The 19,216-nt window shown below is 43.3% G+C and overlaps 1 protein-coding gene across 1 annotated transcript in view; it reads right to left on the bottom strand.

Annotated features, from left to right (window-relative positions):
* Window positions 1–18,145, bottom strand: part of KHDRBS3 (KH RNA binding domain containing, signal transduction associated 3) — a 106,586-nt gene extending 88,441 nt beyond the window's left edge. The window contains exon 1 of the mRNA XM_039362976.1: window positions 17,751–18,145. Coding sequence (XP_039218910.1) covers window positions 17,751–17,838 — 88 coding nt within the window. The 5' untranslated portion in view covers window positions 17,839–18,145. The remainder of the gene's footprint in view (window positions 1–17,750) is intronic.
* Between the last annotated feature and the right edge of the window lie 1,071 nt (window positions 18,146–19,216).

The following is a 19,216-nucleotide window of genomic DNA, read 5'->3' on the forward strand; positions in this document are numbered from 1 at the left end:
GTGCCCAAAAGGTTGGGGATCTCTGCAATAAAGAATACAGTAGTAAACCCGGTATTTCAACTGACACACACTGTGCTCGACAATTTTTTCCTTCCCAACCCACATTGTCGCCCATCTCTCATACATTCCCCATCGAAGTTGTAACCCTCCCAGTTAAGCATCTCCCATCTCTTACCTCATTTCTATTTTCCTTGCTGCGTTTTTTTTCTCTTGCCTCCTTCATTCAGAAGCACTTGTTTGCCCCTTAACTGCTAAAGGAAACGTACATTGAACCTTGTGCTGAAGATTAGTATGCTGTCCCCATTCTGTCTTAACTAGCCTGACAATGTTCGTGCAGCTGGAACATAACGTCACTTTTCAAAGGCAAAAGAAACGAAAGTCAACCCTGAAAGTCAAAGGGATAATGCACATTTTTTTTCTAACCCGGTGCCTTTGAGGCGTATTTAAACACAAATATTTGAAGCTGGTCTAAATACCAAGAATGGTGGTCAGGCTGTTGGAAGGCTGGTGCTATCTCCGTCTTGTTTAGTCCACAATAAAAGCCAAAACGTCCAATATATCTTACCACAAAGAATATGTCTGCATGATTTCAACTTCAAGTGAATCTAGCAACTGCACATTTTTTAGAAAGTAAAAGAATAACTAAGTTGGAAGGGACGTTGGAGGTCTTCTAGTCCAACCTCTTGAACAAGCAGGAGATCCTGTAACATTTTAGACAAGTGGCTGTCTAGTCTCTTCTTAAAAACCTCCACTGATGAAATACCCACAACTTCTGAAGAATTGTTCTGACTATTAGGTTCTAGGTTGCTTCTCTCCTTGATTAGTTTCCATCCATCGTTTCTTGTCTTGCCTCTGGTGCTGTGGAAAATAGGTTAATCCCCCTCTTTTTTGTGGCAGCCCCTCAAAGAACAATAGAAATTTTGGAGTTGCTGGGGGTCATTAAGTCAAGGGCTACTTGTATCAGTGGCAAAGGCTCATCATTACTAAGTTTGCCAAATAAGCCCCAGCGGTCCCTTTTACACTGACAGGCAATTTTGGAGAGGAGCAGGAGATAAGAACAACTTCCTGAAACATATAGTAAGACCCTGTGCCAACATTGGATAAGAGAAAAGGGCTCAAATCTGCTCCAGTGATGAGGACAGAGACGAGATGCTACAGGGGCTTCTTTTAAAACGGTGGTTCCAAAATAACAAACAGTGGTAAGACTTCTGATCCGAAAAAGGGACTTCCGATCCAGATTGGAAGTGCCAACCGCTGCCCCCCAAGTCACATGACCACATGCCACATATTGGCTGCCCGGCAACCAGCCTTACACGCAAAACCGTTTGCACCATCGAGCAGTCACGTGACCACAATTTATGATGTGTTTTATTTCTGCCCCCCCAAAATACCCCATAGCAAACAACGGGTTTGCTTAAATGACTACGGCATTTGCTTAGGGCAGTGGTGGTGAACCTATGGCAAGAGGCAGCACTCAGAGTCCTCTCTGTGGGAACGCTCGCCATGTCCCGGAGATAGCAACCAATCCTCTTCAACCAGCCGCCCACTAACTCGCCGAGGTCCCATTCCGGTCCCTGCCTCGCCTTGCCCTGTGACAATGGCACCCCCGCCCTGCCTAGCCTTGCCTCGCCTCACCCCGCAGGACGAGCCTACTGCCCATCGCCCCACCTGCAAGAGACCCCCTGGATCTCCCACAACCCTGCCCAGCCCCCACAGGCGTCCCTCCCCATGAGCAACATTGAGGTGATCACGCCCACCTTGGTCACACCCACCCAATCTGCCATGACCTCCACAGCCACGCCCATCCAGTGGGCCATGCCCACCTGGCACCCAGAGATAAATATGTGGGTTTTGGGTTGCAGTTTGGGCACTCGGTCTCTAAAAGGTTCGCCATCACTGAACTACAACCTTCTTTCTTAAGCAGTCTCCATTTTGTTTATTCCCAGCTTGGACTGGACCTGATGAAGATTTTTCTTTCAACAAGTGCGTAAGCTACTATCATCCATTCACAGTCCTGCATGCAAGCACAAACATACGCATTCTATAGCTGCACAGAAAATGCAAGAGGAGATTTTAAAAAACCAAAACAAGAAAACCACAGCTGTAACTTTCTACTTTCAAAGAGGCAGCTGCGATAATGGAACAATTCCCACTTGTTCCACCACTCCCTTTATCAAGGGGAAAAATATCTGTTACTTCTTTCCAAAAAGAGCTTGGGAATACAATGTTGGCACTAACGTTTCTGCCACAAATTGGCTAGACTGAATCAACTTTTTTCACTGTGCAATCATTAAAGTATTTTCCTTTTTAAAAAATTACTGGAAAAACAGGTTGGCAATTTACCGACATCTGCCAGCTGTCTTAGTTCACATGTGAAATAAACTACCTTAACGATAAATAACAGCAAAATTAGCAGTTTCCAGCTTCTCCCCTTTAATTCTATGACTCAATAGGATGGGTGCAAACATAGGATTGGCATTATAGAATACAAAGCAGAGACTGCTGTAAGCCAAGGACTACATGTATTTCGACTGACTAGTAATTTTCCAGTAATTTTTTTTAGAGGAAACATCTGAATGATTGCACAGTGAAAAAAGCTGATTCAGCAACCTGCCTGCTGCAGAAATGTTAGTGCCCATTTCGTGATGATTCAAATTTACAACGGCACTAAAAAAAATTATGACTATTTCTCACACTTATGACTGTTGCAGCACCTCCCCCATGGTCACCTGATTTACATTCAGATGTCTGACAACTGGTTCATATTTATAACGGTTGCAGCATCCCGGGGTCATGTGACCCTCTTTTGCGACCGCCTGACAAGCAAAGTCAATGAGGAAGCCAGATTCACTTATTTAACAACTGTAGTGATTCAGTTAACAAATGTCACAAGGAAAGTCGTACAAATGGGGCAAAGCTCACTTAACATATTTCCCACATAGCAACATAAATTCTGGGCTGAATTGTGATCGTAAGTCAAGGACTACCCCTATTACATAAAGCAATGGGAGACTCATTAGAAGAATCTAGAATGCAGCTTAAGTTAGCGTAATGCATCCACTCAAGATGTAAGTTCACACTCAGTTCAACCTGCAGGGTAATTTCCAATTATGGAGAAGAGGGCAGAGCTGCAGCGCAAGGCTTCCCCCACTATCTGTTTTCATCTCTTTTCTGGTAAACATCTGTATTCCCACGATGCCACGTCATTCCAGGTTCCATTTTAACATCTGCTGCTCATAATAATAATAGGTATTATAAGCCTAAACCTGGGACATTGCCTGAGATGGCAAACATCAACAGCTGCCCAAAGTGAAGATACCTAATTCAGTCTGCAGAGGAGTTACAGCTTCTAGGCACAATTCAGTGATTTTGAGCTTCAGCGACCACCACTTTTCACTCTGGATCTGCTGCAGTAGAAAGAAGCAGAAATTCAAAATGCAGTCCTCGGTTTAAGACCATAATGGAACCTCGTAAATTGCAGCAGTCATTAAACCAACTTGGTGATTATAAAGTGGCCATTGTGGCCTTTTAGGGAACCAATGGATTGTTACAGGTGCAGTTTTGCCAAAAACTGAAAACAATTGCCCATTTTCATCAAAACAATTGTAAACACAATTGTGTGACACTGATAACAGCTGTAAACTAAGCCGAGTGCCTGAAATTTGGTCAAGGGGGAAGGTTGCAAACTATTATAACCTTGAATCTAAGTCATAAGATAAGTAGCTCCAAGATAGGTTTGCCATAAATTTGAATGGTGGCTAATCAACCAGTAAGTTGAGGACTAACCTCTACTAGAATGCCGGAAGATGAAGCAATCCCTTGTAAGTGTCACTATCATTTTTAGACACCACACAATTATGCTTAATACCTAGGGGAAAGCCTAACAAATCTGTCCAGCACTTCCTACTTTTTAAAAATAAATAATGGGCTAAATAAAGAATACAGTGCTTTAAGATTCCCATGTAGTTATTCTCACAAAAACTCAACTAAACTCAACTAAGCAGCCAACCATGTGCTGCAGCTGCCAGAAAAGCCAACATAGTGCTAGGCTGCATTAACAGAGGGCTAGAATCAAGATCACATGAAGTATTAATATCACTTTACAATGCCTTGATACGGCTACACTTGGAATACTGCATCCAGTTTTGGTCACTACGATGTAAAAAAGATGTTGAGACTCTAGAAAGAGTACAGAGAAGAGCAACAAAGATGATTAGGGGACTGGAGGCTAAAATATATAAGGAACGGTTGCTAGAATTTGGTATGTCTAGTTTAACGAAGAGAAGGACGAGGGGGGACATGATAGCAGTGTTCCAATATCTCAGGGGTTCCCACAAAGAAGAGGGAGGCAAGCTATTCTCCAAAGCCCCTGAAAGCAGGACAAGAAGCAACAGATGGAAACTAATCAAGGAGAGAAGCAACCTAGAACTAAGGAGAAATTTCCTGACAGAATAATTAATCAGTGGAACAACCTGCCTCCAGAAGCTGTGAATGATCGAACACTGGAAGTTTTTAAGAAGAGACTGGACAGCCATTAGTCTAAAATGTTATAGTGTTTCCTGCCTGAGCAGGGGGTTGGACTAGATGACCTCCAAGGCCCTTCCAACATTATTATTATTATTATTATTATTATTATTATTATTATTATTATTATTATTATTATTATTATTATGGATCATGGCACAGTCAGCCAGATGTTCAGACTGGATTTGGCATTTTGTCTACCTATCGAGTCCTTACCCAGGACCTGGGATAGGCAGATGTGGATGTTTGATGGTATTACAGATATCGTCGCAGGATGGAAGCAGTTCCTAGTAAGGCCGCCTTTTGCAATTGACTAATAGCGAATTTGTCAATGCCAACCGTGTTCAAGTGGTGCTCCAGTTGTTTTGGGATTGCACCCAAGGAGCCTATTACTATTGGTATTATTATTATTATTATGAACAGAAGGGCAGCATTCTGAAAGTGGCATCCCCGCACTTCCAGCAGGCCTCCTCCAGGCCTCCCAGGCCTAGAATGGACTTCCAGAAGCAGTGTGCATTCAGCCGGTTCTCCGAACTCAACAAAATTTAGCTACCAGTTTTGCGAATTGGCTGAATCCCATCACTGTCTAGGGAGCTTTGGCCCTGTTCATAATTTTTTTATTTCTTGCTATGGTCAGAACTTCACAAAATGTCCAGTATAACCAACGGGCTTGCTTTCTTTCTTCTAACTCTTCCATCACCGGCAATGTTGATAAACTGTCCCTCTCTATTCCTGGAAACATCTTAAGCTTCTTTTTCTCCTAGTTCTTCTTATGATATATTTCTCTGAATCTATCAAACTTATTCTTCTCCCATGACGGGCCTTCAGGAATACAGGTAGTCCTTGACTTACAACCACAACTAAGCCCAAGCTAAGTGAGTGGCACCCCATTGCATGACCTTTTTTGCCACATTTAAATGATTCACTGCAGTTGTTAAGCGAATCATGAAGTTATTAAGCAAATCTGGCTTCCCTTATTCACTTAGCTTGTTGGAAGCCATCCGGGAAGGTTACAAAAGGGAATCACATGACCCCGGGACACCGCAAATACATACATGCCAATTGCCGAGTGCCTGAATTTTGATCACATGACCATGGGGATGCTGAAACAGCAAATAATAGTCATACCTTTCCAGTTTCATTCTAACTTTGAATAATCACTAAATGAATGGTTGTAAATTGAGAACTATCTGGGTTCAATTCATTCTTGTTCTACAAATAGATGCTGTCACAGAACAGTGCTCCCCATCACCATCCTAGCAAATCTAGGGGGTGGATGGTGCCGTGATTCTTAGGTACTCAGCTGCTTTGAAACTCAGCAAATTTGGTTCTCAATGCCTTTTGACGTGAAGATTTTGTCCCGGTACTCGTTGTTTGTTTGGTACTAGATGCACAAGCTAGAACTTGTCAGTTCTGGTTGCCTTGTGACATACTACATTATTCGTTACGGGAAAAATCTGTTTGGTACTCATCACATCTCGTGGAACCAATTAACGATGAGTACCAAGGTACTACTGAACTACTGTAGGATAAAAAGGCTTTTCCTACTAGATGAATTAGAATTATGGTTGCCTGCCTGCTATCAACAGTTGGAGGAATTCCAATCCTCCACTCCATCATATTGTAAAGTACTACAGCTCAACTTCCACACCTTGTATATCAGGCCTATTCAATAATACAGAAATGGCCTTTATATATATTTATATCCTACCATTAGGATCATCTTTTACTCTTAAATACGTGCTTTCTTTTGAGAAGAACCTGACCCAGAATCATTTAGAACAGGGGCCCCCAACCTGTGGGCTGCGGCCTGGTAGTGGGCCATGGCCTACATGCCACCAGGACACGGGACAGGCTGGCCAGTGTGCATGCATAGCCACTCACTTGCGCTAGCACCCGTGCCAAGAGGGTGCAAAATGGGCTGCCGCTGCACCTCGGGGCGTGAAAATGGGACGCCACCACCTCGGGGCACAAAAATGGGCCGACAACATACTCCGGGGTGCAAAAACGGGCCACTGCCTCAGTGCAGGGCATCAAAATGGGCACCGCCACACTGTGGGGTGCAAAAACAGGCCGCCACTGCGATGTAAGGTGCAAAAATGGACAATGCACCACTGGGCGTGGAAATGGGCCACCGCTGAGCCATGGGTTGCAGAAAAAAGGTGCTGCGCCACGCAAGAACAAGGCAGGGCTAATGAGTATCATATGGGTGCTAGCCACGCCCCATTTGCTGCACGCGCACGTGCTCACGGCCCCATGCACTCACTTATGTAAAATGCTTCCCTCCCTTTTCCTCTGGTCCGCCAACCGACAAAGGTTGGTGACCTATGATTTAGAAGGTTACAAATAGATGGAAATCGTTCTGGTCAGCAGCCAAGGTCTTTTTCATCTCCCCCCTTTCTTCTTTCAAGAGTCATTCTATAATTATAACAAATAAATACTCCCCAAAGAAAATAATGTTGAATGTTTTCTGCAGAAGCTATTAGCGTAAGTGCCATCTTTAAAACAAAAAGCATTCACCCTCACTGTGCATTACATTTAAGCTACACTCTTTGGTCCCCGTTCTTGGCTTACAAGCTTAGAAAACAGGTGCCTTTTGTTCCTCTCCTTCTCTGGAATCTCATGTGTCACTGTGCTATAATTTATAGCTAAGACCTTGAATTTGCAAAGCACAATAGGATAAAAAATAAAATAAAACCAAGAAGCTTCTGCATTTACTCTCTACCCTCATTGTAGGCAGTCCTTGACTTACCGCTACAACTGAGCCCAAAATATCTGTTGTTACGTGAGACATTTGTTAAGTGAGCTTGGCTCCATTTTACGGCCGTCCTTGCCATAGTTGTTAAGGGAATCACTGCACCTGCTAAATTAGTAACACACAGTCGTTAAGTGAATCTGGCTTCCCCAATGACTTTGCTTGTTAGAATGTCACAAAAGGGGATCACGTGACCCCCAGACTGTGTAACCGTCATAAATATGAACCAATTGTCAAGACCAATGAAGGGCTCAAATGCCTATCCCAGGGGTAGGCAACCTTGGCTCTTTTATGACTTGTGGACTTCAATTCCCAGAATTCCCGAGCCAGCCATGCTGAGGGGAAAGGGAGAGGTTTCCAAGCTGATCCATGCTGGCTCAGGAATTCTGGAAGTTGAAGTCGACGAGTCATAAAAGGGCCAAGGTTGCCTACCCCTGGCCTCTACACTAATGCTCAAAGTTTAGGGAATGAACAGGCCAAACTTGAAATATTAGTACATGAAGGCAGATATGACATAGTTGCCATTACTGAAACTTGGTGGGATGAAACTCAAGAAGCGTGGGAAACACTGAAAAATATAATCATAAAAGCAGTTATAAGTAGCCAGCACGGGTTTGTTAAAAACAGATCATGCCAAACCAATCTTATTTCATTATTTGACAAATTGACTAAATTAGTAGATTTCTTGGTATGATGTGGGATAGACAGCATCACCACCAGATGGATTTATAACTGGCTGACATACCGTACTCAACGGGTAGTCCTTAATGGTACTACTTCTACATGGAGGGAAGTAAGCAGTGGGATACCACATGGTTCTGTCTTAGGCCCAGTACTCTTCAATATCTTCATAAATGACTTAGATGAGGGAATACAAGGGGAACTCAGCAAATTTGAAGATGACACTAAGCTGGAAGGAACAGCCAACATCCCAGAAGACAAGCTCAAACAAGCACTGTGGCGAAGTGATCACAAGAACAGTAAGTCTGCGTGCATCGACTAAGCACCCCCCCCCCCACCCAAGGAGATGAGGAGTGACGCGTCTGCTCAAAGCAGCAGAAACACAAGAAAGGATCGAAGAAATCCGAAGGAATGGTGGCTGCCGATCCAACGGACGAGCCCCAGCCAATTTCCACGTGCAACAATGAGCCAGAGGGATTCCCCCCTTCCCCAGGGGATCCAATGAGTTGGCTGCCGTGCTGATCCCAGCAATGAACAGCTGACCAAGGCTTTCCCCTTTTGGAGGGCTGGAGCCTCGGTAGAAGCTTCAGATCTGGGAGGGGGAGAACCCACCCCTGATCTTCTACAGCCTATTTCATCCAGCACTGATCCCAGCGCTGCTGAAGAGGCTGTGGGTGAGGAGAATCCAATCTATTATTCTCTACTACCTGCCTTAGACCAGGAGCCAGATTTGTCACGTCCGTCTGGGCTCTAGACCAAGTCAAGATTGAGAGTGGCTATCCAAGGACGGGCGTGGCAAATTTGGCTGACTTGGTCTAATGGGCAGGAAGGCAGAGTTAACCCATTGGTGGATTCTCCATCTCCGGTGCTGGAGAAAAACAAGGTTTTATATCTGGGTTGGAAAAACCAAAGGTACAAGTGCAGATTAGGTGAAACCTGGCTCAAAAACAGTAACTGTGAGAGGGACCTTGGAGTCCTAGTGGATAACCACTTAAACATGAGCCAGCAGTGTATGGCAGCTGCCCAAAAAGCTAATACAATCCTTGGTTGTATAAACAGAGGCAGAGAATCAAAGTCACGTGAAGTATTAGTACCATTTATAAAGCCTTAGTAAGGCCACACCTGGAATACTGCATCTTATTTTGGTCACCACATTACAAAAAAGATGTTGAGACTTTGGAAAAAGTGCAAAGAGCAACTAAGATGTTTAAAGAAGGACTAATGGGGACATGATAGCACTACTCCAGTATTTGAGAGGTTGCCACAAGGAGGAGGGGGTTAATTTATTTTCCAAAGCACTTGAAGGCAAGAAACAACTAATCAAGGAGAGAAGCAACCTGGAATTAAGGAAAAACTTCCTAACAGTGTGGACAATTAATCAGTGGAACAATCTGCCTCCAGAAGTTGTGGGTATTCCATCACTGGAGGTTTTTAAGAAGAGAATGGATAGCCTCTTGTCTGAAATGTTATAAGGTCTCCTGCTTGAGTAGGGGGCTGGACTAGAAGACCTCCAAGGTCCCTTCCAGCTCTATTCTGATTCATCTGAATTTTGATCACAGGACCACGGGGGTGCTGTAACAGTCTTAAGTGTGAAAAACGGTCATAAGTCACTTTTCTCAAGTGATGTTGTAACTTTGAACAGTCACTAAACAAACTGTTGCAAGTTCAGGACTACCTGTATTATATTTCCCATGATCATAAGTAACAGTGAAGAGCCCGTGAACAACCTAAAAGTAACTCATCCTTTTCCTGCAGGTACAATACTGTTCTGATACCTTCACCCCAACCAGCAAGTGGTTACTGAAAAGCAGATGCAAGAAAAAATGTAATTTTCTGATACTATGATGGAAGGATATAGTGCCAACATTTATGTAAGTTATAGTCAGGGCTGTATAAACCGAAGTGACAAGCTACAGTTCCTGTAAGAATCTATCTTTTCAGCAAATGTGAGACAAGCCCAACTATTAAAGAGTGTAATTCTAACACATGTTCTACAATTGAGGGGGGGGTTGGAACACCAAGAGCAAAAAAAAGCACATAATTACTGTTGTTTCTGCCTGTCTGGCAGATTGCTAACATTTGCAAAGCCAAACAGAAGCACCCTATCAGAAACCAAATTCCTTAATTTTGACTCATTCAGCAACATGGTCAAGGAAACTTTGATATGACTCCATCTGAGCCCAAGCTGACTGGTGTAAATCTTAATGAACTTAAAACTATATGGATCTTTATTAACTAACATCATCGACTCTATTAGCATTTTCTTCTTAAAACTTCACGTCAGCCTGTTTCACACTCCAGCACGTCTAGCCTTAAAGAGCCAACGATGGGTCAACGCCCAAATTTTGAAGGCCAGGGTGGGGAGGTCCCCATCCAGAAAGCATCTTTTCTGCCATAAATGACTGGAGATTGGTGGTTTTGTTCCCAGCAAACCCTCTTAGGCTATTCCAGGATCTTGGCTCTTTTCTCTCAACAACTTTAAGGCATTGCACGGCTAAATTATGCAGTTTGGGAGAAGCAAAATAACTGACACGATCTTCTGCAATGCTCAGCATATATCTAAGTAAGGTCTATTAGCTAAGGACATCCAAGGTTCAGGGCCTCTTTTGCTCTAACTGGAGATCCATGATTAGTTTTGTCTTGAATGCCTCCTTAAATTCTCTGCCCTGCACAAATACTTTGGCAGTTTCTATTCTGCTCTGCCAGCAGACTAATTCACGTAGAACAAGTTTTCTGACAGTAGGATGGCTGAAAGACAATGAGGGGAGTTTTAAAGCATTTAACTCGTGCTTGAGTCAAACCTAAGCTTAACTACCTGAGGGTTGTGTTTCCGGAGATAGTGTATTTTTTTTAAAAGTTCTGCAAAGAAAAGGAGTGCCTATTTTGCTATTTATAGAAAACTCAATTTCCTACATTTTTGTGCAACTATTTATACATGGTTCCCATTAAGCTTTAGTTTGGAATATTTGCTTATGAATATATCTCCATATAAAGTCCTTAATGAAAACAAAATCACCTTGTTTATTTAAACCACATTATGAACAGGGACTAAAATGTCAATCCTACGTTTCAGGGTGTCTCAGGGTTCCCAAATTAATCTGAACAAGCAATGCAATCAATACATGTCACTCACTACTTTGGAATCTATATCCATCTCAGACATAGTTAAATATAAAATGGGGTGAAGGACCTACTACTTCAAATGAAGAATGGGACTAAAGATTCTCCAGGACGGTCAAGTCCTCAACGTATGACCACAAGTCCCAAACTTCCATTGCTAAACAAGACAGTTGTTAAGTGAATTTGCAACCTTTCTTGCCACACTTGTTAAGTGAATCTCTGCAGTAGTTCAGTTAGTAACACGCTGTTAAGTGAATCTGGCTTCCACACTGAGTTTGCTTGTCAGAAAGTCACAAAAGGAAACACATGACCCTGGGAATGCAACCTGCATAAATACATGCCAGTTGCCAAACATCCAAATTTTGATCATGAGACCATAGGGATGCTGCAATAGTTGTAAGTGTGGACATCAGTCACTTTTTTGAGTGCTGTTATGACCTTAGACCAGGGGACTGCAGCCTTGACAACTTTACAAATCCTATAAATCTTAACCCCTGCCTTAGACAATCACTAAATAAATGGTTGTAAGTCAAAAACTACCTATATATGGTCCCTTGTACTTAAGTGATGCCACAAGCAGATGTTAAGTGTAAAAAATGTCACTTTTTTCAGTGCTGTTGTAACGCAGTAGGTGTTATCTCAGCTTGCAGAGTTTGGATTCATTGAGTTAGTTTACCAAAAATGTAAGTATTGCAGAATGTACAGCCTCATGCAAGAGAAGAACAACAAAGATAATCAGGGGACTGGAGGCTAAGACATATAAAGAAGTATTTCTGGAATTGAGGTGACATGATAGCAGTGTTCCAGTATCTCAGGGGCTGCCTGAAAGAAGAGGGAGTCAAGCTATTCTCCAAAGCACCTGAAGGCAGGACAAGAAGCAACGGATGGAAACTAATCAGAGAGAAGCAACCTAAAACTAAGGAGAAATTTCCTGACAGTGAGAACAATTAACTTATGCAGGGGTAGGCAACCTTGGCTCTTTTATGACTCGTGGACTTCAACTTCCAGAATTCCTAAGCCAGGCATGCTGAGGGGAAAAGGAGAGGTTTCCAAGCTGAGCCATGCTAGCTCAGGAATTCTGGGAGTTGAAGTCCACGAGTCATAAAAGAGCCAAGGTTGCCTACCCCTGAACCAGTGGAACAACCCACCTCCAGGAGTGGTGAATGCTCCAACACTGGAAGATTTTAAGAAGAGATTGGATAGCCATTTGTCTGAAATGGTATAGGGTTTCCTGCCAGAGCAGGGGGTTGGACTAGATGACCTCCAAGATCCCTTCTATATCATCATCCTCATGCTACATAACTAAGCTCCATTTAATGCTGAATGAACTAAATTATTAATGTATCTTAAATAGATATCTATCAGATAGACTTTTACTCCAAAAGGATTTTATTAAAATAATTTTGATAAATATAAAAAGATTGTATGGAGTCCTTGGTGCCCGCAAGAGCTTAGTTGCTTCCCTGCCACAGATTCATTATCATTCATTCTACCATAGTTGATGGAAGTGTGGTTTTCTTTTTTTGATAGCACCTAGATTAGGATATTGTTTTCTGCCAGATTGTTTGTCTTGTATTAATTCCTGCTTACCTGGCTGTTGATTGCTGGAAATGTGTTTGGATATTTTTGTTTCCTTAACTTTATTTTTTTTTTAAATGGCATTTAAGTGTGCTTTTTATCCCTATGTATTTATTAATGGACAATCTGTCTGAATGCCAAGCTTCCAGGAATTCCCTGGCACGATCCAGCTCATAACCGACGGTGAAGTCTGTCCATGTATTGCCGGTTTAAGGAAGTTTTCATCATCTCTTCCGAATACTAAGTGTTCATGGATGTGCTGTTAGTCTTCTGCCTCTGTGTTCTACGTAGTGGCTGTTACCATCCTTACCCTGATTAGATTCTAGCCTACATTGCTGAACTTGGTCTGTGCTTCTGCAGAAATGACTGCAATGAAAACAGATGATCAAGATATTTTTAAGAACTGATTGCTACATCAAATTCAGACAGATCACTTGCCTAAAGGATTCCCATGGAATGATTAAAATCAGAATTATTTGCACTGCTCTGGGACGTTTGTAGGAAAAGTGCCTACTTTTTTTGAGTTGTAACCTTAGCTAGATACAGATTTCCTTTCCAGAACATTCATCTTCCATATAAACCAACGGTCTGACTTTTCAGATTTCAATTTAGAAATGCTTTTATAAATACCAGATACTTTCTATAATTTCTCATTTTTTTTCTAAACCAGAGGATATTTTTGCCCTGATGGAAAGAACCCATACTTCTAATACAATTTTGCTTGTCTTGAATATTTTTTTAATAAGCAGAAAGTAAAATTACTTAAACCCAAGCGCCTATTTTAAAAATCAGTTGTCAGTGATTTTAAAAAAAAGAAACACAAATGGACAATTCAGTAAAGACAGCATAGCAGGATGGTTATGCTGCATTCATGTGCATCTTTATTCTGTATCTGGAATAATTTTCCTAATCTTCCAATATATACATTTCTCAACTTAAAATGAATTACTCCAAATGAAGAACACACTATTTCCACACCAGAAGAAATTACCATTATTAAAAATTTGGCTACCATGACATCTAATTTGTTAAAAAAAAAATCTTTTTAATTATCACTTAAACTATCCCCTCAAACAAACCCCTTAATTTATACAAACATGCAGCATAGAGATGTGGAGATAATTCTGATATATTATGCAGAACTTTCACTAAACAAGAGCTTTGCCTGAACTTCTTTTCAGACACCTACATTTCAGAAATTCATCAAAAGCCGTCTCATATGGGCACAGTTTTAAAGATAGTATGTATGCCATTCCTTTTGATTCTGTAGGTTAGTTTTTCTTGTCTTTAATATTATACCATCGAGGGATACTATGGAGCTGGACAACCTTAGAAGCCTTATTTTAAAAAAAAAACCCGAGGTAGTACATTTCTGACTATAGTATTTCTTACATTGGGTGAAACCTCGGCAATTTATCATAGCAAACCTGTTCCTGCAGACACTTAAGACAAATTAACATTGCAGAGCTTTCTATGCTTTAAGATTATCTACACAGTATAAAGACACATAACCTTTGACAGCAGTTTAAATGCTGGCTACCAGCCCATTCCAAAGAGGTCATTCTCAATTTGAATTAATAAGCATCTCACCAGGATGAACATTAAGCCTAGAGATTGATGTTCGGGCATGCATCACTTAAAGTGGTCTGGGAACTTAAGCACGGAATACAAATATTAACCACAGCATATATATATATATATATATATATATATATTCCAACTCTTTGAGCAATATGATACTGCTAAACATTGTAATTACAAAGTGTTTTTTATGGAATGTATTTTGTAATACAAAGATTTAAACTATATCTTCTAATGTATTCTAATATTTCTTCTACCTGAAAACATTTACTTGATTATATTTATTTCATCATTCAGATTTCAAAAAACAAAACCCTGAGGCACCAAAATTTCAAAACCTGAGTGCTCTCATCTGCTTCAACACTCAGACAAAAATGAACCAGCAAATGCCTTAACAAACAGAAGAACACACAGAATCTTTTCTCGCTGTTTACTCCCCAAATTAAATTAAATCCTTCTTCTGAACATTTAAGGATATTACAAAAAAGTGAGGATTAACTGCTGTCCAGAATTTTATTCATCACTGGGGGGAGGGCAAGTCTAATATATTCTTCTAGTATTTTCTTACACTCTACACAAGCATGAAACTTATCCAAAACAAATCCTGGCTTGTACTTTTGAGAATATTTAAAAGCCTTTTTTATTATTGCATTCTTGAATGAGCAGGAACTAACATTGTAGCCATCAACATTAGGCAAGCTGGATTGTCAAAAGTAAACTTTATTATCCCTAAAGCAGGTGTTCCCAACCTTTTCTATACCCCGCACCCCCAGAATGCTTCTGATATATTCACACCCCTTACGAAAGTTCAAAATAACAGCAGAGAATTATGCATATACACTATAATTGTGAAAAGCCAAGTTTTTGCACACACCCCAGAATATCGTCTCGCACCCCACCAGTTGGGAACCCCTGCCCTAAAGGATAATTCCAATAATGTCCACACAAAGTCCAGAACACTTAAGCACTTTGTTAGAAGAAAATGTACTCAGAGGTTTCCTTTGCATCTGAAGCTGTGGCCAAGTACTCCAAACTGAACATGAGGCTCCCTCTGCAGTGTTAAACTAGGACTAGGAAGCAAAACATTAAAGCCTTTAGCTTTAGCTGCCCATGATGCTTTATGAAGTTTAACTCAGTAAACAAGCTACTCTGACATAAGAATGCTTCCATACCACACCATAGATCCACCTAACCAAGTTCTGTTGTGATACAAACAGTGAACTGCCTCCCCAAAAGGTTCAATGCTTTATGCTTTCAAATATGTAATTATTAACTCCACTGACAGCCCACAGCCCCAATTTCAGCAATACTCAAGTATTTGCTACCAAAATTTAATGTTTCTGATTGCATTAGACAAGCATCTCCTAGAGGACTCTCACGCTACTTTATTTACATGTTACAGCTCCTATTCAAAGACACCCCAAAATACACAAAAACACTGATATTTTTTTTAGTGCTCAACTGTTCTTACAATTCCTCCAACTGTAAACTAGATTGACAAGGAACTACCCAAGTAAAAACATAGGGGAGGGGAGCTTATAATGTTGAAACCATCTTATACTAAAGACGCCGTAACAAGTGTTTCGAAAAGACTGCTTCAGGACAAAATTACTATGTCTCACCTGTTAAATCAATAAGCTGAATTTGTTTTAATAGGACCGTGGAAACAGGACACCACCTATCCAGGCTCTCTGAGCAACTGCAAGCCTACCTGCTGATTATTAAAAACAGCATCTGTTGTTTTCAGTTTCCCAGATAGCAAAAGCCAGGCTAACCTTACAGCCTAACCACGGGAGAGAAGATGGTCACATTTTCTCATGAGCTCTTCTCAAAGAACATCAAGAAGGCAATAAATCTGCAGGGCAGCCAGAAATGAGAACACAAAATCCCATTGTTTGGGGAAAATAGAGAAAGCCATTTACAAGAGGATCGTTGGTCCTTCCAGGCGCGGCAAAAGATGCCACAATGATTAACTTGAAGCTGAGGAGAATGCCTATTTTGTGGAATACAGACAGCCACAAAGCAAAAGCTATTAACGCCCGTTAACCAGTCAATACCACAGATTCTTTACTCCTCCTTGCTATTAAGCTGAGAGAACAGGAGGTCTTTTTCCCCTCCGCTTCCTGCCCTGAAGGGAAGACAGGCTTCCCTTTTTACATAACAATCTATACCAAAAGAGACATTCACTTGAGAGTTGTGTAACTGCAACACCTGCCACTTCTATAGGGTTAGAACTTCCACAGAGATGCGTCTCTGTGATAATTCTAATAAGTCAACCGCTAGAAAGGAAGAAATCCTGTGGAGCAGCTTTGAGTTTCATCACCCTTCTTTTGGGGATCAGCTCAATCTGAAGGACCACCAATCCATTCAGCCCTTCTTCCAAATTTACAACTCATCAATCACTTCATCCTTTTTTCCTAGGCACACTCGTCTGGGAGTTTCCAAAAGAAACCTTCAAGCCCTCCCATCTTTCGGGTCTCCACACCCAATTGCCCTCCATGCATCAAGTCCCACTACTAGGAAGAAAGCATCCTGTGAGCAAAGTGGGTGGCTGTCACTTGTAGCCATAAGGGAACTTCATGGAAGCCCAGGATGCCTTTCCTTATCCCCTCCACCCTATTTAAGGGGCCCCAAGGAACCTCCTGGGGTCTCCCACCCATTCTAGTGCAGCCCCAATTGAGAGAATAACTCTCTGAAACCAGGTTTCCTTTAGCAAGCGTCATTCCTTCAGCGCTGGAGGTTAGTAAAGGTCATCTTTTCAAGCCCAAAGTGGCCTGGGGGGGGGGGAAAGGAGGCACTCTTCCTGCAGGAACTTCCAACGTGAAAACAGCTCTTTCTTCTACTCTGGCATTGGAAAAAGAGCAGCCCGCTCCCCAAAAGAGAAGGGTCGGTTTAATTGAGACACTAGTCTGTCCTTTCCACCCAGCAGAACCTAAGCCGGTCAAGACAAAGCTGAGAGGCAGGACGCAGCTAAGGAGAACCCCCAATTTTACTACACCATAACCCCCTGGTTGGGAAAAATGGGGGGGGCGCACAGAGGCACATTGAACCACCCCGATCCCTCTCCAGCAGCATCGCATTTCAGGGTGCATAGACTGTGCAATTCGGCGGGTTGGCTGGTTTTTTTTGGGGGGGTCGCTAAATCCCTAGCTAATGGGGGGGGGTGTCTTCAGCAAGGCCACCCCATCTAGAAACAGCCAGCCATTCGGAGGAGTTTTAAGAAACGCCGCCTTAATCCAGCCGGGGCTTAAAAGGGCAGAGACTTGAATAAGTGCCGGGCGGAGAAGCCGAGATGACGCGAGTTTGCACCCGGCCGGCGTTCACACGCGCTGGGGACCCGGGTGAGGCGTGCACTCCTCCCACCCCATGCATCATCCCCCCCCCCTTTGCCTTCCGCTTCCCGGGCTGCACCCTCCGTACAAGGCAATGCAAAAGCGGCGCCTCCGCCCCAGCGGCCCGGCCCCCCGTTTGCAGCCCCTCCGGGCCGTTAGAGCCACGCGGACGCCCCCACCTTGGTTGACCAGGCGCAGCGCGTGGGTGAAGGACGGATCCAGGGAGTCCTTCTCCGCCATCAGCTCGGGCAGGTACTTTTCCTCCATGGCCCGCCCGCCTGCCCTGCTGGGGGGACCGGACTACTCGCTTCGACACGCCGGAAGGGAAGAAAACCACGCAGGACGGTGCGGCCACCGCCGGGAAGCCGGTAAATCCTCCTCGGGCAAGAAGCCTCCGCGGGTAGGAGCCGATAAAGGCGAGGAAACGAGGCGGCCCCGGTTGCGCCTTTCCCGGACGAAATAGAAACGCTTGTTGTTCCCTCCCGAGGCCACGAATCCAAAGGAGCGGCCACTCCGCCAGCAACACTACAACACCAAGCACCGCCCCCTCCGGCGGCAAACCGCGACTGAGCGTGCCAACGGCGGAGCTCGCCTTAAATAGTCGGCTCCGCAGCCACGCCCCCTCCTCGCGCGGAAATGCCGCGCCCCCTCTTCTCCAACGCCCGGCGAGGAAAAGCCGAGCCGTCCCCTTCCGCCCGCCTCCCTTTGTTTGCCATTGGGTACGAAGAGCGTTGTGACGCCAGGAGGCCAGAGCCCCCAGTGAGATTGGCAGCATTTCTCCCCGCCCTCCTATTCGCGACGCTTAAGGGGTAGGTGCCACGACCCCGCCCCGCCCGTCGCTGAGCCGCGCGCCAAAAAAAACGGCGAGCAAGCACGCGCTCTGAGGAAGCCGTTAGGGGGTGCGCGGCCGGAGGCGGGGCGCGCGCTTGACGTTTTGGACGCCTTGAGGCGAGTGGCTGCACCTGCGGGCGTTCAAACACCCGTCGGGAGCGCGCCTGGTTAATGATCGTATAAAACCGGTCAGACAATTAAAAAAAAGATTACAGAACAATATTCCATTTTTGTGCCCAGGCGGCTTCCCACTATATGAATGAGCTCTCCCAGAGTGGGGCTGTAAGCCTTCAGATGACCACTAGGGGGCAGCAATGCTGGGTTTTGTTTTTCTTTCTGCTGCCCCCTGGTGGATGCCTCAGGTCCTGCACTCCACGGTTTTCCAGCTTTTTCCTCCATGGTTTCTGCTGAATGCTTGTAAATTTAATTGAATTGGTCTGTAAACCAGCTAGTTAGGATAAACTATTTTTTTTTCCTCACTTGAGCAATTGGAATGAATTCCAAAGAGATTTAGAGGGATGCAGCCCCAAATTTATTCATACAGTGCTAAGATAGAATTGCTTGTCTTAACATGTTAAGTAAATACAGTCCTTGAAAGGTTTTTAATAGCCATTCTCAAAGAGATGGCAGTATCTAAATTTGCTTGGTGAATAACTATTTTAGCTGGAGATGGCAATAGAAGAAAATCATCTAGCACAGGGGTCCCCAATATTGGCCACTTTATGACTTGCGGACTTCAACTTCCAGAATTCCTCAGCCAGCCACGTGGTTTGTCCCACCCATTAAAGATTTTAAATTATTCAACACATGCAGG

Source organism: Crotalus tigris, unplaced genomic scaffold (genome assembly GCF_016545835.1).
Source record: "Crotalus tigris isolate CLP2741 ecotype Arizona unplaced genomic scaffold, ASM1654583v1 scf7180000019500.377444, whole genome shotgun sequence".
NCBI lineage: Eukaryota > Metazoa > Chordata > Lepidosauria > Squamata > Viperidae > Crotalus > Crotalus tigris.